The 25,417-nt window shown below is 40.7% G+C and overlaps 5 protein-coding genes across 9 annotated transcripts; 3 read left to right on the top strand and 2 right to left on the bottom strand.

Moving 5' to 3' along the window:
• Positions 1-20: 20 nt before the first annotated feature.
• On the top strand, positions 21-11,653 carry LOC17887668 (piezo-type mechanosensitive ion channel homolog). Of its 3 annotated transcripts, none has more exons than XM_006293488.2 (21): positions 21-376; positions 839-919; positions 1,218-1,377; positions 1,466-1,623; positions 1,806-1,962; positions 2,045-2,231; positions 2,431-2,546; positions 3,029-3,113; positions 3,217-3,432; positions 3,517-3,694; positions 3,892-4,020; positions 4,118-4,291; positions 4,430-4,663; positions 5,153-6,700; positions 6,816-9,295; positions 9,379-9,774; positions 9,886-10,044; positions 10,277-10,786; positions 10,883-11,033; positions 11,115-11,259; positions 11,348-11,653. In XM_006293488.2, exons 1-21 carry the CDS (start codon positions 328-330, stop codon positions 11,490-11,492), a joined length of 7,458 nt encoding a protein of 2,485 aa, XP_006293550.1. In that variant the 5' UTR covers positions 21-327; the 3' UTR covers positions 11,493-11,653. The 3 variants fall into 3 exon arrangements, with proteins under 3 accessions (XP_006293550.1, XP_023640847.1, XP_023640848.1); XM_023785079.1 differs by having other exon boundaries at positions 3,871-4,020; XM_023785080.1 differs by lacking the exon at positions 11,348-11,653 and having other exon boundaries at positions 3,871-4,020; positions 10,923-11,033; positions 11,115-11,210.
• Positions 11,654-13,095: 1,442 nt separating this feature from the next.
• LOC17888657 lies at positions 13,096-16,040 on the top strand. Its single transcript, XM_006294151.2, has 4 exons — positions 13,096-14,101; positions 14,964-15,171; positions 15,277-15,406; positions 15,509-16,040. Exons 1-4 carry the CDS (start codon positions 13,362-13,364, stop codon positions 15,775-15,777), a joined length of 1,347 nt encoding a protein of 448 aa, XP_006294213.1. The 5' UTR covers positions 13,096-13,361; the 3' UTR covers positions 15,778-16,040.
• A 276-nt stretch (positions 16,041-16,316) lies between these two features.
• Positions 16,317-20,260, bottom strand: LOC17889035 (sugar transporter ERD6-like 7). 3 transcript variants are annotated; one of them, XM_023784390.1, is made up of 18 exons: positions 20,160-20,260; positions 19,217-19,391; positions 19,037-19,099; positions 18,871-18,960; positions 18,737-18,796; positions 18,563-18,628; positions 18,415-18,480; positions 18,262-18,337; positions 18,112-18,176; positions 17,925-18,017; positions 17,742-17,822; positions 17,554-17,638; positions 17,412-17,455; positions 17,255-17,317; positions 17,061-17,174; positions 16,933-16,992; positions 16,720-16,834; positions 16,355-16,637 (listed from the first exon to the last, which is right to left on the bottom strand). In XM_023784390.1, exons 2-18 carry the CDS (start codon positions 19,358-19,360, stop codon positions 16,522-16,524), a joined length of 1,401 nt encoding a protein of 466 aa, XP_023640158.1. In that variant the 5' UTR covers positions 19,361-19,391; positions 20,160-20,260; the 3' UTR covers positions 16,355-16,521. The 3 variants fall into 3 exon arrangements, with proteins under 3 accessions (XP_023640156.1, XP_023640158.1, XP_023640157.1); XM_023784389.1 differs by having other exon boundaries at positions 19,217-19,409; positions 20,160-20,255; XM_023784388.1 differs by lacking the exon at positions 20,160-20,260 and having other exon boundaries at positions 16,317-16,637; positions 19,217-19,556.
• A 98-nt stretch (positions 20,261-20,358) lies between these two features.
• Positions 20,359-22,450, bottom strand: LOC17888675 (probable LRR receptor-like serine/threonine-protein kinase RKF3). Its single transcript, XM_006295763.2, is given in 2 exon segments — positions 20,359-22,121; positions 22,124-22,450. Coding segments are annotated over 2 exon segments (1,869 nt in total). The 5' UTR covers positions 22,347-22,450; the 3' UTR covers positions 20,359-20,475.
• Positions 22,451-23,007: 557 nt separating this feature from the next.
• Positions 23,008-25,158, top strand: LOC17889074 (pentatricopeptide repeat-containing protein At2g48000). The gene is made up of 2 exons (XM_006294072.2): positions 23,008-23,389; positions 23,471-25,158. The coding sequence occupies exons 1-2, from the start codon at positions 23,084-23,086 to the stop codon at positions 24,584-24,586; spliced, it is 1,422 nt and encodes a 473-aa protein (XP_006294134.1). The 5' UTR covers positions 23,008-23,083; the 3' UTR covers positions 24,587-25,158.
• Positions 25,159-25,417: the final 259 nt, after the last annotated feature.

The following is a 25,417-nucleotide window of genomic DNA, read 5'->3' as shown; positions in this document are numbered from 1 at the left end:
AAATATCCTCTCTCTTTTTTTTTTTTTGGGGATTCCTTCTTCTTCTTCTTCTTCTTCTTCCGAGTTTAAGATTTTGCTTCTGGATTTAGATTTCCAACCCTCAAATTACAATCCACCTTCAAATTCACGCCATTTTTATTTATTTTTCCACAGCTACCTTTTCGGGAAAGATTTCAACTTTTTAGAATTCGCGAGAGTTGGAATTTGTTTGGAATTCTTCTCCTACGCTCCGGCGAACTGATTTTTCATTTGCCTTTTTGAAGAATTGAGGATTGGATCTATTGAATTCGATGAGAATTGGGATATGGTGATCGTGACAAGTTTCCCATGGCGAGTTTTTTGGTGGGCTTCTTGTTGCCTTCGCTCCTTCTCGCAGGTATCATCTTACTTGGCATCCCAATTGTTTTATGCTCTCGAGGAGAGGATTCAAATATGTTCAGAAAACCCTTACTTTGCTAGTGCACCCGATCTCCAACGCAAATCATCAGAGTCCTGTTTGTCTCTTGACTCATTTATTATACTCCTTCATGATAAACTTACACTTGAACATTCTACTACCTCCTCTACCTACTCTATTAAGATTCTAGGTGCCAATGATTTGATCAAGCACCCACCTTTTCTACAATTCACTAGGTTTACTAGTTTGAATGAATGATCATCCATCTATCTACTTGTTGCTATCCTTGGTTTAAAAATTCTTCTGCTTTTTCTTCACTTCCTTCCTTTCTTCTTTACTACCGCTTTGGATTTGAAGGGTGCTATCATACATTTTACGTGTCACAGTTCTCAGAGACGCATGAGCTTCTGTTCTCCTAATGAGTTTTCTCGTCTGTCACAGCTGCACTTATTAACTGGAGTGTGATATCCTTTGTTGATTTGATAGCTTTCCTCCTCGTTCACTATATTGCACCTGAAATTGGTAAGACTATTTCCTGCTCTCCTTTTTCCCCCTCTATTCAGGTCTCTTTTTTCTTATCTGATAACCAGCGTCAACCCCAATGTTTCTATTGTTATAGCTATATCTTGGATCTTTTTATTTGGAGTAAGATATTTCCTCTGTAGGATGAAAGGGTTCATGTAGTTTACGCCTTGTATCTACATTATCCTGGGAAAAACAAAGCTTGTTATTCCCAGTTTTCTGCGCTTTTATCGGTTACGGTTTATAAGCTGATATTTACTTTCTCAAACTTACATTGGACCTTGCTTTACTTTGCCAGGATACCGTTTTCAGAGGAGGCATTGGCTATTATGGCCCATTTTCATCTTCTCCTTTGCAGTATTTCTTGCTCAAGTGGTGTACCTTGTCATTTGGGCTGCTGTAGGTCAAGACTGGGATACAGCAGAGACTGGCTGGATGAGAGTTATCGGCTTTATGATGTAAGAGTTAGTCTCATCATTTATAACATCGGACTGACTCTTAAATATTTACATCTTAGTTGATACTCTCTTTTGTTTGCTTCTGCAGATTAAAGTCTTGGAGAAACCCGACTGTTATGTATTTCTTGGCTTTACAGCTACTAACATCACTAGTTGCTTTAGCTGACTTATACAGTAGTAGATTCGGCTTCGCTCGATGGCGGGACTCATGGTGGTCTCACTTCTCAGGAATTTTCGAACATCTAGGTTTGTAATCAATGTAGTAGGCCCAGACAACTTTTCCAAATACTTACCATAACATTTTCTCATTATGCGTTCATCTGGTTTGTAATGTCTATTTTAAGAAGAATAATCTTCTATCTGGTAGCTTTTCTCTTTCCATTTTAAAGTCACTTTGGTTTGACATTATTTCCTCGTTTATGTCTCAGGAAGTCATCTTAGGGTTGCCTCCTGCTTGCTGTTACCGGCAGTTCAATTGGCAGTGGGAATCTGCAATCCGTCATGGGTTTCTTTGCCATTTTTTATTGGCAGCTGTGCTGGTCTTGTGGACTGGTCCTTGACAAGCAACGTTTCAGGACTTTTCAGGTGGATAGATAATCGACTATTATGCAAAGTAGCACTTCCCAACCCTGCTTCTCTGAAATTTGGTCGTTTTTTGCTTGTTAAGGTGGTGGAGAGTTCTTTATATCTACTCAGGATTCAACATTGTCCTGCTGTACCTCTATCAACTACCAATAAACTTTTCAGATATGATTCGATGGATAGCAAGCTTTATAGGTGTATTCAGAATCTCTGTGGAAACTGAGGGCCCGGATATTTATTCTGGTCTTTTCCTTGTGTTATTCTACATCATGGTATGTCTTTTGTTTTTGTGTTGTTCTAGATCATGGTATGCCTTTTGCTTTTTGTTTTGCTCTCACAAGTGCAAAACACTGTCGATATGTTGTAAGCGTGTTTGGGGTATTGGGTATGAACACCAACAGCCAGTGTAGTTTTCCTTCTAGTAATTGACTTATCCACCTTATGATATCAATGTTCTTTCTGCTATTGCAGCTATCCTATGTAAGGTCAGACCTCGAGGATATGGACTTTATCATGTCCACAAGTGAAAATAACTTGGCAGAGCGGCTTCTTCCTCCAAAATATTCATTTTTTATTCGGGAATCAAGGTATTCTATATAGATTTCTGTTTAGTTTCTTTCTACTGGGAGCTGTTGTGGTGTTTGACGCAGTATTTCAGTGTTTTTTAAAAAATTATAATTTTTCTGTTTAAATATTGTCTTACTGGTATTATTTAGTTTATAACTCTGGCGGAAACAAAAAATTTGGTTGAAATATGCAAAGAAATCAATCTCAAATTTGAATTATGAAAAATCTAAAACGTTGAAGCTCTTTGGTTTTCTGTATTCAAGGGGTCGGCACTACAAGATCTAGGGCTTAAACATTGGACAGTTTTATGACATCAAAATTTTGGAATAGTTTCTCTGCTAAGATAAACTAAGGGGTTGGGTACAGCAGTACTCTCTTACAGAGTACAAATAGTTTGCACATTCTAAAGGATGTTCTCTTGGCACGGCTTTACAAGATTAGTTATTTAGATGTATAATAGTTACACTTAACATAATGTGTTAATTTCTTCCAAATTTTTCAGGGCCGGTGTAAGGCACACCAATGTTTTACTAAGGGGAGCTGTATTCAAGACTTTCAGTATTAATTTCTTCACATATGGTTTTCCGGTATATATTTGTATCCCTATTATCAAAGTGAATGTGTCAGCGAAAGCAACGTATCGTGTCAGAAACTCATACTCTCTTCTTTGTTTGCTTTCATGATTTCCAGGTCTCTCTATTTGCTCTTTCATTCTGGAGTTTTCACTTTGCGAGCTTGTGTGCTTTTGGCCTCCTTGCATATGTTGGCTACATTATATATGCCTTCCCGTCATTGTTCCGGTTGCACAGATTAAATGGGCTTCTTCTTGTATTTATACTCTTATGGGCTGTCAGTACGTACATATTCAATGTGGCATTTTCTTTTCTGAACACTAAGGTTGGAAAGGTAATACTTTCTCTATGTGCAAATGTTTTTGCTACTATAAAAGAACTAAGATAGAAATTAACAACTGGTGTCATAAATATACAGGACATGAAAATTTGGGAGATGGTGGGACTTTGGCATTACACCATACCTGGATTCTTTTTGCTTGCACAGTTTGGTTTGGGGGTGCTGGTAGCGTTGGGTAATCTTGTGAACAACTCTGTTTTTCTGTATCTTTCTGAAGAAAGCTCCAGAACTTCCAATGATAGATCTTATGCTGAAGGTAGTGGTCTTACAAACAATTATGCAAAGCAAGTTGTCTGATGTATTCTAACTTCCAGGTTTTTGAGAACCTTAGAATTGAGAATAATTTTGCAAGCTTAGTTTGTTTTATGCTTACTTATAGGTGGCAATTTCAATCTTCTGCTATTTATTCAATTTGAGAACTGTTTTTAACAGCTGCGTTATCATCAATCACAGCTGATGAAGAAACAAAGGTGCTGGTCGTTGCCACCATTGCTTGGGGATTGCGGAAATGCTCACGGGCTATTATGCTTGCACTGATTTTCCTCATTGCAATGAAACCTGGGTTTTTCCATGCCGTATATGGTATGCTTATTCCCCCTCCCATTTTCTTTTTCATGTGTCTGGGTGTTTGCGAAAAACATTGTTCATGGTAGTGTATCTTAATGGACTTATTTTTCAGTTATATTCTTCCTTATGTATCTGTTGAGCCATAACATCAACAGAAAGATACGCAAGTCCTTGATTCTACTATGCGAAGTTCATTTTGCACTTCTCTACATTCTTGAGATCGACCTAGTGTCGAACTCCCTAAAGCAGGAAGGCTCTGTGAGCAAGGAAATTCTATTTCAGTTAGGTGCGCTTTTGTATTTTGTATTTTCCAAGTTATAGGATAATTATCAGTTTCCTTTTGAAATTAGCTGCTAGGTGATTTTGGATCAGAAGGGATTAGGGAAGAGTTCTCACTGATAACTCTCTATATGTATTCTTGCAGGTCTCCTTCGTTCTGAAAGCTCTTGGGACTTCTTGGAGATAGCCTTGCTTGCTTGCTTCTGTGCTATCCATAATCATGGCTTTGAGGTGCTATTTTCCTTCTCAGCAATTGTACGTCATACACCAAGCCCTCCAATTGGATTTAGCATATTGAAAGCTGGTCTCAACAAATCAGTCCTCTTGTCTGTCTATTCTTCTCCATCTTCAAGTTATAGCCAGGATAATACTACTTATGGTATAGCACTTCCTTCTTGTCTTTGAAGTGAACATTTGAATGAGTGAAATGTATGCATCTTAGTTTGTACGTCCACTCAAAATCCTTGCTTCCATTGTCAACTATTTGTTCTGGCATTTTCCATGCTTGCCAATTAGTTGTCCTCAAATGCAGTTGTTATACCATTTAATGAAACATATCAGTGTTATTTCCTGGTCCTCACGTTTTTTAGCACTGTAAAATCATATCTTCTTGACCAAGTAGTGGATCTGCTAGCAGGTGTCAACTTCATGGAATACTTACCAGTTAATCGACTCAAGTAGTAAAGTTTTCATCTTACTGCCAATTTTTATTGTGATATCTTTAGGAGTAGTTTTTCAAGCTGTGAAATCAGAGTTACACATCCTGTCACCTCTGACAGATTCTTCTAGTTGTATGCTGTTATTCATCTTAACTGTTTTGTTATCTCTTTTCTTGTATGCTTACGAATCACTATTATCTTCTTTACAGAGAGACATATTGCTTCATTTCTGAGTGCAATTGGGCAGAAGTTTCTGTCTATGTACCGATCGTGTGGAACATATATTGCTTTCATCACTATTCTCATAAGTGTATACCTGGTGAAACCCAATTATGTATCATTTGGGTATATTTTCCTTCTCTTACTCTGGATTACTGGAAGACAACTTTTTGAAGAAACTAAGAGACGCTTGTGGTTCCCTTTGAAAGCATACGCAGTTTTGGTGTTTATGTTTATCTACTGCTTAAGTAGCTTTGTCAGCTTGCAGCTTTGGTTATCTGGATTCATTGATCTCTACTTTTATTTGGGTTACGACTCCAAAGCACCATTACTGAATAATGTCTGGGAATCTCTTGCTGTGTTGATCGTGATGCAACTTTACAGTTATGAAAGGAGGCAGAGTGGACACTACATTCCAGGTCAATCTAGTTTGCTTCATCCTGGAGTTTTTGGATTTTTTGAGAGATTTTTGGTATGGCATGGTCAGAAGATCTTGTTCGCAGCATTGTTTTATGCATCACTGTCTCCCATTAGTGTGTTTGGATTTGTTTATCTCCTTGGCCTTGTCATCTGTACAACCTTCCCAAAGTCTTCCTCAATACCATCCAAATCATTTTTGATTTATACTGGATTTTTGGTGTCTGCGGAGTATCTTTTCCAACTTTGGGGCATGCAAGCTCAGATGTTCCCTGGGCAAAAATATGCTGAGTTGTCTTTCTACTTGGGTCTTCGAGTATATGAACCTGGATTTTGGGGTATAGAATCAGGTCTACGAGGCAAAGTGTTGGTAGTTGCTGCCTGCACTCTACAGTATAATGTATTTCGTTGGCTAGAAAGAACACCTGGTTTAAATATTATCAAAGGAAAATATGAAGAGCCGTGTCCACTATTTGTCTCTGCAGAAGACACTACTGCAAGTGTTTCTAGTTCTAATGGTGAAAATTCATCATCGACTCCTCATGCTTCTATCTCAACGAAACAAGGCGAGGGAACGAGTAACTCATGGCCTTTCTTGTCTACCCGTGATAGTCAGGCAGCTGGATTTCTGCGCCCCAAGACTGGAGGCTCTGAAAGTGGCAGTAGTAGGAGATTTTCATTTGGTCACTTTTGGGGAAGCATCAAAGAGAGTCACAGGTGGAATAGGAGGAGGATTCTTGCATTGAAGAAGGAGAGGTTCGAAACACAGAAGAATCTGTTGAAAATTTACTTGAAATTTTGGATAGAGAATATGTTTAATCTCTATGGCCTTGAGATAAACATGATTGCACTGCTTCTTGCGAGTTTTGCTTTGCTGAATGCCATCTCCATGGTATATATTGCACTGCTTGCTGCATGTGTCCTCTTGAGAAGACGCCTAATTCAGAAACTATGGCCTGTTGTTGTTTTTCTGTTTGCATCAATTCTTGCAATTGAGTACGTTGCCACGTGGAATAGCTTTTTGCCTTCAGATCAGGCTCCTAGTGAAACTAGCGTGCATTGCCATGACTGCTGGAGTATTGCAGCTCTCTACTTTAATTTTTGCCGGGAATGTTGGCTAGGTATGACCGTTCAAACTTTTTGAAGCCCTTAATGTTCTTTATGCAATAATACTTTATTCTACAGATCCAAGAATTAGGTACTATTTAGAGAAGCTTTTTCTATTTTTTTTTTCAGGACTGAGAGTTGATGACCCCCGGACTCTTATTAGCTATTTCGTGGTATTCATGTTTGCCTGTTTCAAACTTCGGGCTGATCACATATCCAGTTTCTCAGAGTCGTCGACATATCATCAGATGAAGTCTCAAAGAAAGAACTCATTTGTCTGGAGAGATCTCTCCTTCGAGACAAAGAGCATGTGGACCGTGCTTGATTACTTGAGGCTTTATTGTTACGTCCATTTGCTGGATGTTGTACTTATTCTGATTCTAATCACAGGAACTCTTGAGTATGACATTCTACACCTGGGTTATCTTGCATTTGCGCTTGTTTTTGCCCGAATGCGACTGGAAATATTGAAGAAGAAAAACAAAATATTCAGGTTCTTACGGGTGTACAATTTTGTTCTCATCATCTTTTCTCTCGCATACCAGTCTCCATTTGTTGGAAACTTCAATGATGGAAAATGTGAAACGGTTGATTATATATACGAGGTGATTGGATTTTACAAGTATGACTATGGATTTCGAATCACTGCAAGATCTGCTCTCGTTGAGATCATCATATTTATGCTAGTATCTCTTCAGTCCTACATGTTTTCTTCCCAAGAGTTTGATTATGTCTCGCGGTATCTTGAAGCAGAGCAAATCGGTGCTATTGTGCGGGAGCAAGAGAAGAAAGCAGCACGGAAGACTGAACAACTGCAACAAATTCGTGAGGCTGAGGAAAAAAAACGGCAGCGGAATTTGCAGGTGGAAAAGATGAAATCTGAAATGCTGAACCTGCGGGTACAGCTTCACAGAATGAATTCTGATTCTAATTTTGGAGTTGCTTCTCCGCGCACTGAAGGTCTAAGAAGGAGAAAGATTCCATATCTTATTCCCAATAGTGGTGCAGCCAGTCCTGAGACCGACGGAGTGATCCACAGGAAAGAAGACCAGCCTATTGACGAGGATTCACTGTATCCTTTTGAAGCTCATGAGTTTCCTATGAATACCACTCCTGAAGCACCAGATTCTCCAGAGTGTTCATTTGGAGCATCTCCTTGTGAGATAACTGAAGTTCAACAAGATCTTGATGTGATGTCTATGGAACGTGAAAGAAAGGAAAAGTCTGACGGAAAGGAGAATCCATTGATTTCTGCGGTGCAACTCATCGGTGATGGTGTTTCCCAGGTACAATTTATTGGAAATCAGGCTGTAAATAACCTTGTGAATTTCTTAAACATCTCACCGGAAAATTCAGATACAAATGAGCAGTCTTCTGTTGATGATGAGGTGTATGATGAGATGGAAAGTCAGAAAAGAAAACACACACCTTTTGAACGGTCAACATCTCTACAATCTGACAGGAGTAGTGATGGCACTAGCTTTCAGATAGGAAGGATCCTTCGTCATATTTGGTCTAGGATGCAGTCGAATAACGATATTGTTTGCTACTGCTGCTTCATAATTGCGTTTCTGTGGAACTTCAGTCTGCTTTCCATGGTCTATCTAGCAGCACTATTCCTATATGCCCTCTGCGTTCACACTGGTCCCACTCACATCTTCTGGGTTATCATGCTAATGTACACTGAAATTTATATCCTGCTCCAGTATTTATACCAGATTATCATCCAGCACTGTGGGTTAAGCATTGATGCACCTCTTCTTCATGAATTGGGATTTCCAACGCAAAGAATCAAATCATCATTTGTTGTCAGCTCGTTGCCTCTGTTCCTCATTTACATATTTACTCTCATACAGAGTGCTATAACAGTAAAGGATGGTGATTGGGTTCCTTCTGCTGATTTTACTTCACGCCGGAATGTCCGTGGTAGCCAGAAGGATCTTACAAGAATTAGCTGGAGCGACAGATTCTACGATATGTTCAAGAAGCTAAGAGATAGTGGGAAATTGGTGATCAGAAGCATCTGCCGATACTGGATATCTCTGACACGTGGAGCAGAATCCCCTCCTTACTTTGTCCAAGTGACAATGGATGTTCACATGTGGCCTGAAGATGGAATTCAGCCTGAAAGAGTTGAGTGTAGAATGAATCAGTTGCTTAGACTTGTTCATAATGAGAGATGCGAGAAGGGAAACCCTGATCTCTGCCCTTACTCTAGCAGGGTTCACGTACAAAGTATAGAGAGAAGTACAGAGACCCCAAATGAGGCCTTAGTTGTTCTAGAGGTTGAGTATGCTTCTCCCACGAATGGGTGTTCGTCTGCAGAATGGTACAAATCACTTACCCCAGCCTCGGATGTGGCGAAAGAAATTCGTAAAGCTCAACATAGTGGACTTGTTGAAGGAACTGGATTTCCTTACCCCATTCTATCTGTGATTGGCGGAGGAAAGAGAGAAACTGACCTCTATGCCTACATATTTGGTGCTGATTTGATGGTGTTCTTTCTGGTTGCCATTTTCTACCAATCAGTCATAAAAAATAAAAGCGAGTTTATTGATGTATATCAGCTAGTAGACCAGTTCCCATTTGACTTTGTCATTATATTAATGGTAATCATTTCTACAAGTCTTGTTTATCTGTTCACACCCGTCTTATATCAGTGCCTTAACCTGATGAAACGCTTTTATGGCAGGTTATCTTCTTCCTAATTGTTGTTGATCGGGTCATCTATCTTTGCTCATTTGCGACTGGAAAAGTGGTATACTATCTCTTCAGTCTTATTCTCTTCACATATGCAGTTACAGAGTATGCTTGGAGCATATATCCTACCCAGCAACACGCTGCTGGCTTGGCCCTCAGATTGATATTTCTTGCCAAAGCAATGTCATTAGCTCTCCAGGCCATACAAATACGCTATGGACTTCCTCATAAAAGCACCTTGTATCGGCAGTTCTTGACAAGTGAAGTTTCACGGATCAATTACTATGGTTACAGACTTTACCGTGCTCTTCCCTTCCTGTATGAATTGAGATGTGTACTTGACTGGTCTTGCACAGCTACATCACTGACAATGTATGACTGGCTCAAGGTTAGTCGTTTGATCCAATCCATTTGTTATCTGGAACCCTCGCTATGATTATGGATCATTCATATTTAGTTTGAACTTACTGCCAAGGGATTAAGTTCTGTTACTTTGCAGTTGGAAGATGTAAATGCGAGTTTGTATCTTGTCAAATGCGATACAGTTTTAAATCGAGCAACACATAAACATGGGGAGAAACAAACAAAAATGACTAAATGCTGCAACGGGATATGTCTATTCTTCATCTTATTATGCGTTATCTGGGCTCCTATGCTGGTAAACATGTTCTTACAACACAACTTATACAATGCTTTTGTAAAGTATTTTCATTTGGATTCTGAATTATCGATACGTTCTTGGGATGGATAATACTCATGATGCATAGATGCTAATAAGTATCAGAAAAGAAAAATTATGTGCTTGCTTAAACCAACAATTCTCAGTGATATCTTACAATTTGAGTATTTGGTGAGTCATTCGTTTGTGGGTAACGGCTTTCTCCTTGCAGATGTATAGCAGTGGTAACCCAACAAACATTGCCAATCCGATAAAAGATGCGAGCGTTCAGATTGATTTAAAAACAGTTGGTGGAAAACTTACTTTGTACCAGACAACCCTATGCGAGAGAATCTCAGGGGATAACATTGATCTAGGGCTAGATCTCGGATCTCAAAGCTTCTTGCCAACATACAACAAAAATGACATCCAGCTGATATGCTGTCAAGCTGATGCAAGTGTTTTATGGCTTGTCCCTGACACAGTTGTGACCAGATTTATTCAATCCCTTGACTGGGACACAGATATGGACATCACTTTTTCTTGGGTTCTTAACAGAGACCGACCCAAAGGCAAGGAGACTGTGAAATATGAAAGAAGTGTCGACCCTCTGGACCTTCCAAAACGCTCTGATGTGCAAATGGTTCTCAACGGATCAATGGATGGATTTAGAGTGCATAATTTGTACCCAAAGTTTTTCCGTGTTACCGGTTCTGGTGATGTCAGGTCTTTCGAGGATCAGGTAAATCTTGAATGCACAAGCTGAGAGTTATATTCCAGATAGTGTTTCCCGTTTTAGCTTATACTTCCAATATTGTAATGTTTGTTGTTGCTACAGAAGGATGAAGTGAGTGCAGACATACTGATTAACCGTGCAGATTTCAAATGGTGGTGGTCATTCCATAATCTTAAAGCTTCTGAAAATATCAGCGCGTGCGAGGGTATGGATGGACCAGTTGCGATCATAATGTCTGAGGAAACACCCCCACGTAAGTTAGCTCTTCTAATTCAATTGATTGTTCGAGAGTCATGTTCTATTAACAATGCCGGAAAGGCGGAAATAATTGCAGAGGGATTTCTGGGTGACACCCTCAGCAAATTCAGTATATGGGGACTGTATATAACATTTGTACTAGCAGTTGGGCGTTTCATCAGGCTTCAATGCTCTGACCTGCGTATGAGAATACCTTACGAAAACCTACCTTCGTGTGACAGGTAACATCCGTAAATATTGTTCAAGAATTTTGCTTTTACATATACTCTCAACCTCCAAGAGACTAAGACCACTTACTGTTGATTGTAGATTAATAGCCATATGTGAGGATTTATATGCGGCGAGAGCAGAAGGTGAACTTGGAGTAGAAGAAGTTCTATACTGGACGGTGGTGAAGATCTATAGATCCCCGCACATGTTGCTTGAGTATACAAAGCTGGACTATGATGCTTAGGTCCAACCAGTCTCTAACGCTATTGAAAACACACTGTCATATTTGTACATATTGAGCGAAAATTCGGAGAGAAATTTTCTTTTGATCATCTTTTTAGTTGATTGTTGTATCATAAGAGCGATATATAGGTATGACATAATGAAAAGAGGAGAAAAGTCATCTCTCACCAGAAACCAAAAAAAAAAAGAGATCCAGTCAGAAAGAGAGAGAGAGAGGTTCAAAAAGCATGCCAAAGTTAGAAGTCCAACATAAGGGCAACATTATTGGCAGGCTCTTATAATCAAAACAGAGTATCTTAGCACAGTGTTTTGTATAAGATACTCTGTTTTGATTATAAGAGTCTGCCAATAATGTTGGTCTAAGTCCCTACAAGATAAAACAAGGTAGAGCATAAGGACTTTAGAGCACCTCCAATGGTAATTGGAGGGTGCTAATCAATTTTTTAAAATTAAATTTTCAAAAATAGTGCTTATGTGTTGCTTATAATCACAATTTAAGCTATGGTGCTTACAATATTTTCTTTTTTTTAGGATTATAATCATTACATATAATGATAAGCAATGTGTTAAAGATACATTAAGCATCTCCATTGGAGGTGCTCTTATTAAGCTTGGAGACTCAGAAACGCTTGGTAGCTCTCATATTCCTTGGATGGCTTGGGAGTTGGGACTCCTCTGAGATATACCACAAGGTACAGTGTCTTCCATCACTTTTGGCATCGATGAAAGCTGCAAGTATGTATGTAACTTCCGTTTGGAGGAAGTTTGAGAGTAGGAAAAGGATGGGATGGATAGAGTAAGAGAAAGAGCAAGTATTCATGTAATGCCGTTTTGGTAGTATGGAAACAGCAAGCAGTTTTGTTTGGCAACTTGTGCGTTAAGGGAACGTCCTTCCTCCTACATATTGATATATCCCACAGGTCACACACAGCTAAGAAGAGAGGTTTTAATTGGACTTTCAGACCTAACCCCTAATTTAGAGGTTTTTCAGTATACAAAACCAAAAAAAAAAAAAAAAACAATTATAAACACTTCTTCACCTAACTCACTCTCTATTCCAAATCCTCTTGTTCTCTTCTTTTTGACCTTTTTATATATATATATATTTCTCATCATAATGCTAAAACTGATGATTATGATATCAATTCACTATTGAAAAAATACTATAGAATCTTGTGGGTAGCAGCAGGCATCTATATTACTAATTTTAAATTACAGAGCAGTTGGTCCACATATGCTTGAAATCGATAACAATAATTATATTATGAATGAGTATATACTTTAGTTATATAAAAAGAAAGATCTATTGGGAGTTGTTAGTTTCCTTTTTGGTTTATAAAATTGTAAAAATGATCCCATGTTTATATGATATATCGTCCTTTTCGTAGTAGTGGTTTAACGTGGATAATTGTATACATACTTTTTAGTTACGAGGCATGCACACACCATCCATATATATTCCAATGGTCGTAGAAAATGAAGTCTGAAACCAAATGATAATAAATTGTAGAGAGAGACCAAAGAGCTAGAAGCTGGAACTGTGACTGTCCATAGAAGGAGTAGCCCGAAAGGTACATTTTTGCACTTGAAAATAAACGATGATGAGAAGATTTCAACCACGTAAATAAGCCAAAGACCAATTTCCAAAGAAGCAAGCAACTACTGCCTCTTCTTTGTGGTTCATAGAGGGGCTGGCTTCAATAATATAACAAAAAAAACTTGTTTCCAAAATCTCTCTCTCTCTCTCTCTCATTTCTGAATATATAAATATGAACCCCAAACGAATAAAGAGAAGAGTTCTCTCTCTCTCTCTTTCTCTCTATTTTTAGACAAAATCAGCTTTAAATGCGATCGCCCCTTTCTACCTGATATGTTGAACCTCATCACTTTCCTCCGCCGTCGTCTCCGGCGTCCCCAGAATGCCAGAATCTCCGTCAACCACCACCGCTCTCGTGATGTGTCGCCGTCCACTGTAACAGTTGGTTCCCCTGAAGCAACTGAGAGCCACAGTCATCATCATCATCATGTGTTTTCATCGGCAGCCGCGATCCACCCAAACCCGGAGAAAGCCATCACTGTGGCCACCTTCAACGCTGCTATGTTCTCCATGGCTCCCGCCGTTCCCAACGACACGCGTATGCCTCTCCGCTCCAAGTCATCCGTCGACCGCCCCAAGAGCATACTCAAGCCCACCTCTCCTAGTTCTCATGACTCCAGAAGACAACAACAACTTAGGTTTGCCAAGTCCAGGCTGAGGAGGGTCTCCATCAATCTCCCCGACAACGAGATCAGCCGCCAGCTCAGCTTCCGGGAGGATCCACACCGCTCTCCGCTCAGGGCTACTCTCTCTTTCTCCGGGGAGATCGGTCCCCGCACCACCAGAACGGCTCTTGAAGTACTGAGGGAGCTAGACGCTGACGTCCTCGCTCTCCAAGACGTCAAGGCAGACGAAGCTGACCAAATGCGACCACTCTCGGATCTCGCCGCCGCGCTGGGGATGAACTACGTCTTCGCCGAAAGCTGGGCGCCGGAGTACGGGAACGCCATTCTCTCTAAGTGGCCCATCACACACTCCAATGTTCTCAGAATCTTCGACGACACTGATTTCAGGTTCTCTTTTTTTTTTCTTTAACTAGCTCCTCTGTTCTTTACCAAAAAAAAAAAACCTAGCTCCTCTGTTTTTCTTAATTAACTTGTGACTAGTACTAAAAGCTAGCTTAGATTAAAAGATATAAAAATTGTGGTTCAATCCATCTTTGTGTTCAGTTTTAATCAAACTTTGAATAGTAAACACTGGGGCATGTGCGGCGACTTTGTTACCTATAAGGACATCCTCATTGGGGGTATCTTAGGAGGCTAAAATACCCCCACTTTTCCAAAAAAAAATCCTTATATAACATACTTTCTTTGAAAAAGTGGGGTATCTTACCCTCCTAAGATACCCCCAATGAGGATGGTCTAAGAACCAAGTCATGGTCGTCTCGTGAGAGTATCAAATATATATGTATACAGTACAAACACATATGCACAAACACGTATATACAATGCACACTCAGTTTTTCTGTGAATTGGACTCTCATAACAACAATAACAGCTGTATATTCTTTCTTTCTTTCTTTCTTAGGGACAGCTTCGTACGTCAATCTCTACTATATACTTTTGTCTGAATTATTATTTGTATAAAGATATATATCATGGGGCTAGCTCTTGTGAAACATAATAGTATATATTTTTCTGGCAAATCTTTTTTTTCTACCAAATTCACAATAAATAATACTACTAATTATTTTTAATCAGAATATTGGTGGCAGACATAGAAAAAGGTATATATCATTGCGTGTTTTGTATTTCTTGGAAGCAAAATAAAAGAAGCTAGTGCGTGTTCGATTTTGTTCCCTCTGATGATATTTCTGATCACGATAAACTCAAGTAAGTAATATTGAATCAACCAGGCTTTAACATTGATATGTAGGAACGTGTTGAAGGCGAGCATAGATGTTCCGGGGAGCGGGGAAGTGGAATTTCACTGTACTCATCTTGATCACTTGGACGAGGAGTGGAGAATGAAGCAAGTCGATGCCATTATCCAATCTACCAACGTGCCTCACATACTCGCTGGTGCTCTCAATTCTCTCGACGAATCCGACTATTCCCCTGAGAGATGGACCGACATCGTCAAGGTAGCCAAATATATGTTTTATTATCTCATTAATTAAGCTGTATAATTCATTTAATCAATCTCTCGCGCGTGACCTTCTTTTTTTTTTTTTTTTAAATACATATAGTATTACGAAGAGATGGGTAAGCCGATACCAAAAGCACAAGTGATGAGATTCTTAAAGACCAAACAATACACTGACGCGAAGGACTTTGCTGGAGAGTGCGAATCTGTGGTTGTGGTCGCCAAAGGCCAAAGTGAGCACCGTCAAACTTAAATCTCCTTTTGTTAGTTAAAATTAGAATCTTAGTTAACATATTTTTACCGATGAAACGTCGTCCTTGTACTGAATATGACAGGTGTACAGGGGACATGCAAGTACGGGACACGCGTGGACTACATACTTGCTTCCTCGGACTCACCGTACCGGTTCGTGCCAGGGTCGTATTCGGTGTTGTCTTCCAAAGGAACCTCGGACCATCACATAGTGAAGGTCGATGTTGTAAAAGCTAGATCGATCAACGTGGACGAGCAACGACCGATAAGACACAAACAGCAGAGAGTTTCAACGTATAATAACTCGGCTCTCACAAAGGCCTCATGGAGGACGCATTACTATAAAGCGTGAGCAATCTCTATACTACAAATTTAAACGTTAGACGTTTTTGTGGACTGCTTATAGTTATTAACACAGTTTGAGATCCGTTTATAATAACTGTGGATGTCTCTGTGCTGAACCACCAAGTCTGATCTACTCTCGCCTAGATTTCCCCATATTTTTACATTCTTTTGGTCTGCTTTTAATGATAAGACATCGTGGCTTGTTTAACCGAAACGTATACTATTCATGAGTGAATAACACTCTTCTTAATTTTATTTTTCTTTCTTTCTTTCTTCTGGTTTAACTTTCTCAAAAATGAAGATTAATTTCTTTAAAATATACGGAATAGGAAGAAGAAATAGTCCAAGTTGGATAAGCTCTGACTTTGAAGCTAAGTCCTTCCTTAGCCATAACTGTGACTCGGGTTTCTATACGGCCTCGAGCTAAGATAACTTCATTCCCAAGCTATACAATTAGTAACATGATTGTATAGATAGATCACCGTATTTCTAGAGGCAAAATAGATAAAACCATTTCTTTTGTGTTAAAAACTACCAAAAAACTAATAATCTCGAACGATGTACGTACTTGTAGGTGCAAAATAGAGACACAAAAATTTAAGGATCCGCTTATTGAACTCCAGAAGGAGACTTTAAAAAATAGAGAGATTGATAATAGTTCAGTAAATAATCTTAAAAGCAAATAGGTTCAAGATTGCTACTGTATGTCCCAATTGGTTTATATAGCCCTAAGAAAATAACATCCGCTGAACTATGGATTGACCACAGCTTGGATCTGCTCCAGTGTCTTCCCTTTCGTTTCAGGCACGATGGCAATGACAAAGACGATGGCCAGTGCGTTGATGGCAGCATAAATGATGAAAGTTCCTGCAGCAATATCGTTTCCATTTGTTAGGACAGGCATGAAAATGTGAGACTAATTAAAGTGAAATATGATTTGAGTACTTACCGTAAGAGCTCCAGGACATGAGGAAGTTGAAAGTGTAAGAAACAGCCCACGCTCCAAACCAATTCACCAGCGTCGCCATGCCTCCTGCTACTCCCTTTATGTTTATGGGAAATATCTGCAACAGTCGAATATAAATGGTTTTATTAATTTGTCAAGTAACTAAGAAGAGGTAATAATAATATGGATTAAGAGGACCTCAGGGATGGAGTTTACCTCAGACATGACGACCCACGGCATTGCTCCCATTCCTGCTGAAAAAGATCCTATGTACACCTGTTCTCACCCCCTTTCATCTTAGTTTTGGTGCTAACAAAAAACAAATCAAAAGAAAATTCACTTACCATTATGCCAACAACAGCCAGGACTGGGACTGCTTCCTGTGCCATGTTGTGAACCTTGAGATAGAAAGAGACTGCTGCGATCAAACAGCCTATCACTAAACCTGTTGCAGAAACCTGCCACACAACTCCAACACGAGTTAGTCATCTTATGATCCCTGCCAACATCTTTTCAAGGCTCGTTTAATTTTCTTTACCAGTAGCAGCGGCTTCCTTCCGGCTCTGTCAACTATTGGTGCATTAAGCGCAGTGATTACCACCTGCAGGTTCGTGAAGTCAAAAAAAAAAAAAGAGACTAAGAATCCTTTGAGGTTGGACTTGCTATAGATTAGTAGATTAATAAGCTGGAAGAACCTGAAGAACAGCATATATTATCATCCCAAGTCTTGTAGGGAAACCTGAGACAAACAAAAAATAATATAACTAGCTGAATATATATATGAGATACAAGTTAATAAGGTGTATAATTCAATATTCTCAATGTAATATTATTTACCTGCTTGCTCAAATATCGAGCTTGTGTAGAAACATATTCCGTTGATCCCTCCAAACTGCTGAAATACCATCAACCCGAATGCTATCTGGTCCAACAAAGCATGCAATTGGTGATTTAAGTTTGAAATCTGCAACTGTGACGTGACCGCAACAAGATTGATATATAATGGTGAAAGGCGTGCATCTTACAAGAACAGAGCGTATGTATCTCCTCTGAAACAAATCCAGCATCTTGGCTTTCGGTAGCCTTTCCAGAGTCTCGATATAATCCTGTCAATTATGGCAGAGATATGTTTTCAGATACTGAGAAAGGCTAGTGTTACAAGAAGAGAAAATCTATCATATATAATGACGCTGTCAAGATTTCAAAACCTGAATCTCTGCTGCCTCCTCCGAAATATCAGCCTTCATCCCACGGAGCTTCCTCAGCGCAGCCTCAAACTCCGTATCACGCCCCATCTTTGCCTATAAACACATGCATGTACGATTAAACTCACAAGAAAAGAAAAGAAAAGAAAAGATGCATGTGCGTGCTTAATTAATTCCTATGCTCTCTTACCAGCCATCTCGGAGACTCAGGGATAAAAAAGAGGCCAAGAAAGGAGGCGGCGCATGGGAGGATTCCTGGAGTCACATCAATTACACACATTATTATTCTGAAATCTGACTCGTCCAAGTTCCATGGATTTTCTACGCATAGAGTCCGTACCTATTAATGCTAAGACTCTCCACGTCACTAGTGTGCCTATAATGAAGGAAACCGACACTCCAGTGCAGATCATAATCTGCGGCACAAACTTGGATTCAGATAATTCCCTAACACAAGGGGGGACAAAAGATCATCTTGTTGCTCTTTCATTACCTGATTCAGTGTGGTTAGGGCCCCTCGCAAGGTTTTAGGTGCGATTTCTGCAATAAATATTGGTACCTACGGTGGGTACTTTCATTATTAGCATGCATGGATAGCTACATATGTTGAACAGATGACACAATTAACTCGAAGGGCTCACCACATAGGAGAATGCTCCCATTCCATATCCCGTGGCCAGTCTTCCAAGGTCCAGAGCCACTACTTCCTTTGGATGAGAGACCATTTAACAGAAAGAGAGAGAGAAAGATACATGAGGCAAAAAAAAAAAAAAAAAAAGGCCGCGTAGGTACTGTGTAGGGATCCTGGGTAAGACCTTGGCAAAGAAGATTGCTAGCCACCCGACTACACAAAAGGCAGACGAAACTCTCATGGCCTGAACACAAAATCCACCACAAGTAAGAAGAAGACAATTATTAAAGGCAGCTATATGATAAAACTTGTCCTTACCCCCTTTCTCCCTACTAAATCAGCTATGGGCCCGCTTGTTATAGCGCCAATCATTGCGCCAAAAGTTAGTAAAGAGCCAAAGAGCGAAAACTGCGGAATCCAAAGGTAAGCAAGAAACTTTCAGTTATCAATTGATGTTACAGTCTTTCCTTGAAGGATTACGTACCTCAGCTATTGTCAGTGAAATGTCATTCCTAATTGCTGCCTGAGTAGGTGAAGAGTAACCCGCCTGCATATATCAAAACCACCAATTTTTTTGAGTATAACGTTCATCAGAGAGGCCTTTTGAGAGAGAGAGAGAGAGAGAGCAGTTGGTGATTTTCCATGGATCTCTAGTTTCACTTACACAAGAGCCAAACGCAAAAGAACCACAGACCGCAACAAATGTGCTGAGATAAACCATCCACGGCTCCCCCGGTTTTGATCCAGCAGCCATATCCTTGAGCACCAATGGTTCTCTAACGCCATCACTTGCCTTTGACATCTTCATGTATTATGTATCTCCCTTGTAGCACTCAAAACTGCAAAAGAGACGAATCCTGAAGCAAAAGTTGAGTAAGGAGACAGAAACATACAAAAGAAGAAGAAGAAGAAGAAGAAGAGCAAACTGGAAAAGGGGAGGATGAGAATTAAAGATAAATCCTTTTTTATTTTTTATAGGTAATAGTGACCCTTTAGGCAAGAAAGCTTTGTGGGGTTTGTTACCAAGAAAGAGATGAAAGCTGTTTTATGTCTTCTTCTGATTTTAAGAGCAGAACGGGAATATAATCCATAAAAATTGGGTCTCTCAGATAACCATTAGATTATAATATAGCTGCTAATGACGATGTTGAGCCACTTGGAGGGTTAAAACAAAATTTGTGTTTATAAACTAAACGAATACTCTGTGTGTGCATGTATATTAACGAACAGAGCAGATGATTCACATTAAAAAGACAAAAAAAAAGATGTTAGTACAAGTAAAACCGAATACGCAAATGTATTTAAACTCATGCCACTAGTGGCTGGCGTGGATTGGACAGAGACAGACACGTGATCTCTTTGGCCTTGTCAAAAACTTGACCTTAGTTTTTCTCATATGAATTGATCCAAAATATAACAGAAAATTCAGGCAGACCCAGGATCTGAACCAGATCTGTCTTTATTCTTTCTTGTTAACATTAGAAGACGTGACTGTTAATACAGCGATCCTACTTGCTTATGTAACTCGATCGTTCTTTCAGAAAGATTTTTCTTTATAATTTTGCAGGAAAAAATATAAAATAGAAGAAGAATTAAAGATAACGTACCACCAAAACTCGATTGCAACGTTGATTATGAACGCTAGTGGAGGATTTCACCGGAAAGAATCAATGAAAATGCTGTGTACATCTATCTCATCATCACGGTCCTCCGTATCTTACTCTTTTCTATCAAGAGCTTTTTTCGCCTGACACATGTATATATTTCTCCGCCTTATACAACCTCTATAGCAGCATCCGATAAAAATGGTTCAAAAATGTTACAGCGGATGAGTTTATTGGAACAAGAGCAAATACTAGACAGTTGCATCAAAGAATAAAATGAATAAAACATATCAACAACAGATAATGTACAATCTATATCTCAGCTAGAGGTATTTGTGTTCCCCGAGGGTCCATCACCTCCGTAGGAGAAGGCCTGATATCCAGTGGGGCTAGTGAGCTTCCCGGAGCCGCTGCTGCTACTAACAGAGCGGTCAATCTCATCCCTGCAAGCCACCAGAGGGATTGGGCGTTGGGGTATAGAGATTACAGTGAACTCATTACTCTCCAGCATTTTCACCACTTGATCCATTGTGGGTCTTGCGTGGAGCTGAGGGTGTGAGCACAGCACTGCAATCAGCACATACTTCTCCAGAACCTCTGGAGGTCCCTTCTCTGGCATCCCATCTTCCACCACGTCCAATGCCCGGCCTTGTCTCACCAGCGACCACGCCCAGTCTGCCACCGACACAGGCTGACCCTCCTCGTCTGTCACAAGGGCTTTTCTCCTGCTCAGAAGCTCTAGAAGAACCACCCCGAAGCTGTAGACATCGCTTTTCTCTGTCAGTTGCCCGTACAGTGCGTACTCTGGGGCCACATATCCCATAGTGCCTGCGACCCGCGTGCTCATATGCGTCATTCCTTCAGGGTTGAACTTGGCCAGCCCGAAATCGGCAACCTTGGCTTCGAATCTCTGGTCCAAGAGAATGTTGCTGGCCTTGATGTCCCTGTGGATAATGGAGGGTTGGGCGCCGTAGTGAAGATAAGCGAGCCCTCTGGCCGTGCCAAGCGCGATCCTCTGCCTCAAGGGCCAGGCAAGCTGAGCGTCCTCCAAGTCGCCAAAGAGGTGGTCGTGAAGACTACCGTTGCTCACAAGGTCACACACAATGATCCTCTGGTGGCCTTCATAGGGGGTGGTAGCTGTACAGTAGCCTCTGAGGGCAAGGAGGTTGACGTGGCGTATGCTGGCGATGACCTCGACCTCATGAGCGAAGTTGTCGTCACCCGAGGCGGAACAGTTCTTGAACCTCTTAAATGCAACCTGGGTGGCGTCGGGCAAGACGCCCTTGAAGACGTTCCCGTAACCTCCCCTGCCAATGATGTTGTGGCGTGAGAAGTTGTTGGTGGCTTTCTTGATCTCGTCGAAGCTGAATTTGACAAGAGTGGTGCTCTCGCTCATGGAATCTAGTCTAGACTGAGCGCCGGCATCTAAACTAGAATCCCGCGGCTTCTTCCTTCGCCGGCGGCAGTACCAGAAGCAGGCGGTGGTGAGCAAAGCAGAGGCGAGGAGCAAGACAGACAAGGAGATTGCAATCTGGTTGCGGCGACCGGAGGGGGAGGAGGAGGAGGAGGAGGAGGAAGCGTAATCGAGCTGAAACAAGCATTTGGCGGTGCCTCTGTCGGTGGGGCCGTAGGGATTGGCGAAAGCAGCGGCGTAGATGGAGGGGAAGGCAGCACAGTCGGAGACATTACCGAGGGAAGGTCCGGTGAGAAAGGCCTGGAAGGCGGAGAGGCTCTGAGTGCAGGAGGCGCAAGGGGTGTTGCTCTCAAGAGAGGTGTTACAGCGGATGGAGGAGGTGGAACGGGAGGAATTAGGGATGATGGATTCGAACTGAGACCTGCTCGATATGTTCATGCATCCCTCCGAAATCCAGGCCGTCTCGAAACCGCAGGTGGACCGGACATCGAACCCAGGCAGAAAACCGGCGATGTTAGACTGCAGGGCGGCCCAGCAAGAGGCGGCAGCAGCGGGGGAGGGAGGAAGGAGCCACTCTCACGGAGATGGTCAGAGTAAAGGAGCCGTAGCCCTTGGAGGAGGTACTGGCACGTGTTTGGGCCGTCCGGTTTTGGACGCCGGAACGGTCGGAGGATGGAGAAGTCCAAAGGGCACGAAGACTTGTCCTCAGCGGCGGCGAAAGAGGACAAGAGGATAATCAGGAAGACGGCGATCCCACCACGGCGGAGAAGCAACATCTATCAATTAAAAAGAGGAATCTGGTCTTAGCAGAAAACAAACAAACCAGACAATCAAAGAAGAAAGATTACCCTTTACTATGTGTAGTTGTATAATTTTAACTCCTTTATTATTGACTTGACTTATTATTAAGAGATTTATTCTATGTACTGTTGATTTAATTAGCTACTAACCCCTATTTTATTAGACTAAAAAACGATTATTGCCTATATTGATTTAATTTAATTGAGGTCCCTTATTCTAATAATAATAATCTTTTTGTTAGGGTCAATCATCGTCTCCATGAAGTTGCACGAGAACTTTCCTTTATTTTATTTTTCTTCATATTATGATTCCTAGTCGATACGAGTGCGCTAGCTAATCTGATGAGCGATATAATATGATAATATTTAAAATTCTTCATTTGACCCTGAAAACCTGATACAATAAAGAAAAAAGGTCTTTTTTTTTGCAAATCCCCCTAATTGCATAGCTGCTCACAGACACAGTTACTACTCTTGGCGGCTTTACAACATTATTTGACCGTCGTGAACTAATCACACTAATCAAATACGACTTACATACTGTAGTAGGCTATGTTTCGTCATTTGGGCCTTTTAAAGCCCAATACAAAAATAGGGCCGAATCCTTGAAAACTAAACTTTCTCTGCCATGTCGACAGGTTCGGATCTTATCAACGGTGAACGGGGACGGTGGATGGAAGACATGTCGCCGCCGCTGAGAGATCTCTATCTCCATGAAGAAGCGCATCTGGAGAATCTCACTGATTTCGCAAATCTCTGATCTGCTCTGCCTTTCTCGTGGCTCTTCTTCAACCTTGAAGACTCTGACCCCCTTCTCCTTTACCCTCTTCAGGTCCCCTATACACCCTCCCTTCCATCATTCCGGTAAATCTCTCTTCAGCCAAGTTCCCGGCTTGAAAACCCAATTGCTGCGCCATTCCGATAAGGTTGCCACTGTTTTGGAGGCAAACCAAATCCAAGGAGCCGCTTTTGTTGAGCTCCTCCGGCAGTTACGTCCATGGCCCGTTTTGTCTCAAGTGGTAAGCTTTTGCGCTCTCTTTTTTGTTTTTTGTTTTTTGTTTCTTCTTCTTTAAAAGGTTTGCTGCTCTGCTGTGGTGCAGGTCTTCGACTGGCGACGAAACAAGGCACTATGCGATGGGGTTCCTATGACTGCTGATGAATACGCTAAGGGAATTACTATCTCTGGTAGATTGAAGAATGTTGATATGGCACTTTCCTTGTTTAACGAGTCTGCAAAGACGACCTCCGTCTACAACGCTTTGATGGGTGCTTACATGTGGAATGGTTTGGCAGATCATTGCAAGCAGCTCTTCCTTGACTTCAGTGCTCAAGAGGACTCTACCCCATCTGTCTCAACTTACAACATCCTCATTTCGCTTTATGGCCGTTTGGTTATGGTCGATCGGATGGAAGCTGTATTCCTTCAACTTATACAACTCAAAATCCTTCCCAATTCCAGCACCTACAACAACTTGATCGCTGGCTATATCTATGCTTGGAGTTGGGATAAGATGGAAGCTACTTTCCAGATCATGAAGAAGAATGGCCTTGTTAAGCCTACCCTTGCCACTTATTTGCTCATGCTCAGAGGGTATGCAAACTCGGGTAATCTGGTTCTGATGGAGGAGATGTATCAAGCTGTGAAACATCACGTTGACAGGAATGAGTTTAAGTTAATTGAGTCCATGATATGCGCATACTATAGGAGTTCTCACAAGGATAGGATCAGAAAAATCAAGACTTTAACCAAGCTTATTCCCAAGAAACGTTACAAGCCTTGGTTGTATGTGCTCTTGATACAGCTATATGGACAAGATGATAATCTACATGCCATGGAGAATTTCATAGACCAGGCTATTACAAAAGGAATCCAGATAGAGACAGATGGGATCATGAGATCAATTGTGGCTAATTACTTTAGGTGCAATGCGGTAGATAAGCTTGCTAAATTTGTGCAGCGTGCTCACTCTGCTGGATGGAAGATGAGCAGGTCTATGTTCCATGGCTTAATGCTCATGTATGGATCTCAGAAGCGTTTTAAAGAGATGGAAAATGTCCTCTCTGAAATGGAAAGTTTTAACATAAGCCGATCCAAAAAGACTCTTTGCATTCTGCATAGAGTATACGCAATGCATGGACAGGAACATAAGGTCAATCAAGTCGCAGGAATGGTGCTAAAGCATGGACATGACTTCCCACGACCTTTTGTGACGTGAGGGCTACCTGAAGCCCTATGTATCCCTTCATCACGAACGATACATCGAACCTCATTGTTGACTTCACATACCTTGTATAGCTCAGCTGGGCCAGTATACTGATGGACCATAGTGAACCGATAAGAATCTACATTAGAAATTATGAGGCAAATAGGATACAGAATAGAAATGTTGGAAGAGGGGTGAATACGTTATCTACTCAGCATTTTGTTAGAAGGAAGCAAAAATGTCTCAGTTGTCAGATAGCATACATGTTAATTGGTTTTACAGTGGAAGGGTGGATCAAAGGCAAGTTTTAATATCTCATCTCAAGTTGAGATTTCTAATTTTGGAAGTTGGAAAGTTGCTCTTTTGTCATTGTTTCTGTTGAGAGTCATCAGCAGCTTCCTGCTGTGTGTCTACAATTTGCCTGATATATATATATATATATATATATATATATATATGCATCCACATGCTTTATGCTTTGTGCTTAAGGCACAAGATGGTGAATCACTGTATCCTACTCTTTCTGTGATGAATATTTCTTGCTTGTTTCTGTAATAAATGGATGTGCTTAAGATTGTAGTAAACGCTAGACATGGAAAGTGGTAGATGGTGGTGTTCTGTTCTTCTCCATCATATCTATACTATTAAAGCTGAAGTACATAATGAATTTACACTATAGTTTCAAAATGAAATAATTATCATTTCTAACTGGGTTAACACGCGGATCTAACTAACTAAACGGATATGTTAATCGGGTTTAGAGATTTAATCTCCATCGTTCATTTTTCAGTTGATAAAAAAAAATTGGTTTTCAATATTAAAGGAAAGATAATTATTACGTTT

This window comes from Capsella rubella, unplaced genomic scaffold (assembly GCF_000375325.1).
Source record: "Capsella rubella cultivar Monte Gargano unplaced genomic scaffold, Caprub1_0 scaffold_4, whole genome shotgun sequence".
In the NCBI taxonomy this organism is placed as follows: Eukaryota; Viridiplantae; Streptophyta; class Magnoliopsida; order Brassicales; family Brassicaceae; genus Capsella; species Capsella rubella.
Note: the sequence above shows the minus strand (reverse complement) of the source record. Positions and strands in the feature narration are given on the sequence as shown.

What these genes read in the sequence shown, in the direction of transcription:
- LOC17887668 (XM_023785079.1), top strand. Translation starts at nt 328, where the DNA reads ATGGCGAGTTTTTTGGTGGGCTTCTTGTTGCCTTCGCTCCTTCTCGCA. An exon ending in CCAGGATAATACTACTTATG is followed by an intron (nt 4,664 to 5,152) that starts GTATAGCACTTC and finishes TCTTCTTTACAG; the next exon opens with AGAGACATATTGCTTCATTT. An exon ending in TTATCTGGGCTCCTATGCTG is followed by an intron (nt 10,045 to 10,276) that starts GTAAACATGTTC and finishes TTCTCCTTGCAG; the next exon opens with ATGTATAGCAGTGGTAACCC.
- LOC17888657 (XM_006294151.2), top strand. Translation starts at nt 13,362, where the DNA reads ATGTTGAACCTCATCACTTTCCTCCGCCGTCGTCTCCGGCGTCCCCAG. An exon ending in TTCGACGACACTGATTTCAG is followed by an intron (nt 14,102 to 14,963) that starts GTTCTCTTTTTT and finishes ATTGATATGTAG; the next exon opens with GAACGTGTTGAAGGCGAGCA. An exon ending in TGTGGTCGCCAAAGGCCAAA is followed by an intron (nt 15,407 to 15,508) that starts GTGAGCACCGTC and finishes TGAATATGACAG; the next exon opens with GTGTACAGGGGACATGCAAG.
- LOC17889035 (XM_023784390.1), bottom strand. Translation starts at nt 19,360, where the DNA reads ATGAAGATGTCAAAGGCAAGTGATGGCGTTAGAGAACCATTGGTGCTC. An exon ending in GAGAGTCTTAGCATTAATAG is followed by an intron (nt 18,177 to 18,261) that starts GTACGGACTCTA and finishes ATGTGACTCCAG; the next exon opens with GAATCCTCCCATGCGCCGCC. An exon ending in GATACATACGCTCTGTTCTT is followed by an intron (nt 17,639 to 17,741) that starts GTAAGATGCACG and finishes TTGTTGGACCAG; the next exon opens with ATAGCATTCGGGTTGATGGT.
- LOC17889074 (XM_006294072.2), top strand. Translation starts at nt 23,084, where the DNA reads ATGAAGAAGCGCATCTGGAGAATCTCACTGATTTCGCAAATCTCTGAT. An exon ending in GGCCCGTTTTGTCTCAAGTG is followed by an intron (nt 23,390 to 23,470) that starts GTAAGCTTTTGC and finishes GCTGTGGTGCAG; the next exon opens with GTCTTCGACTGGCGACGAAA.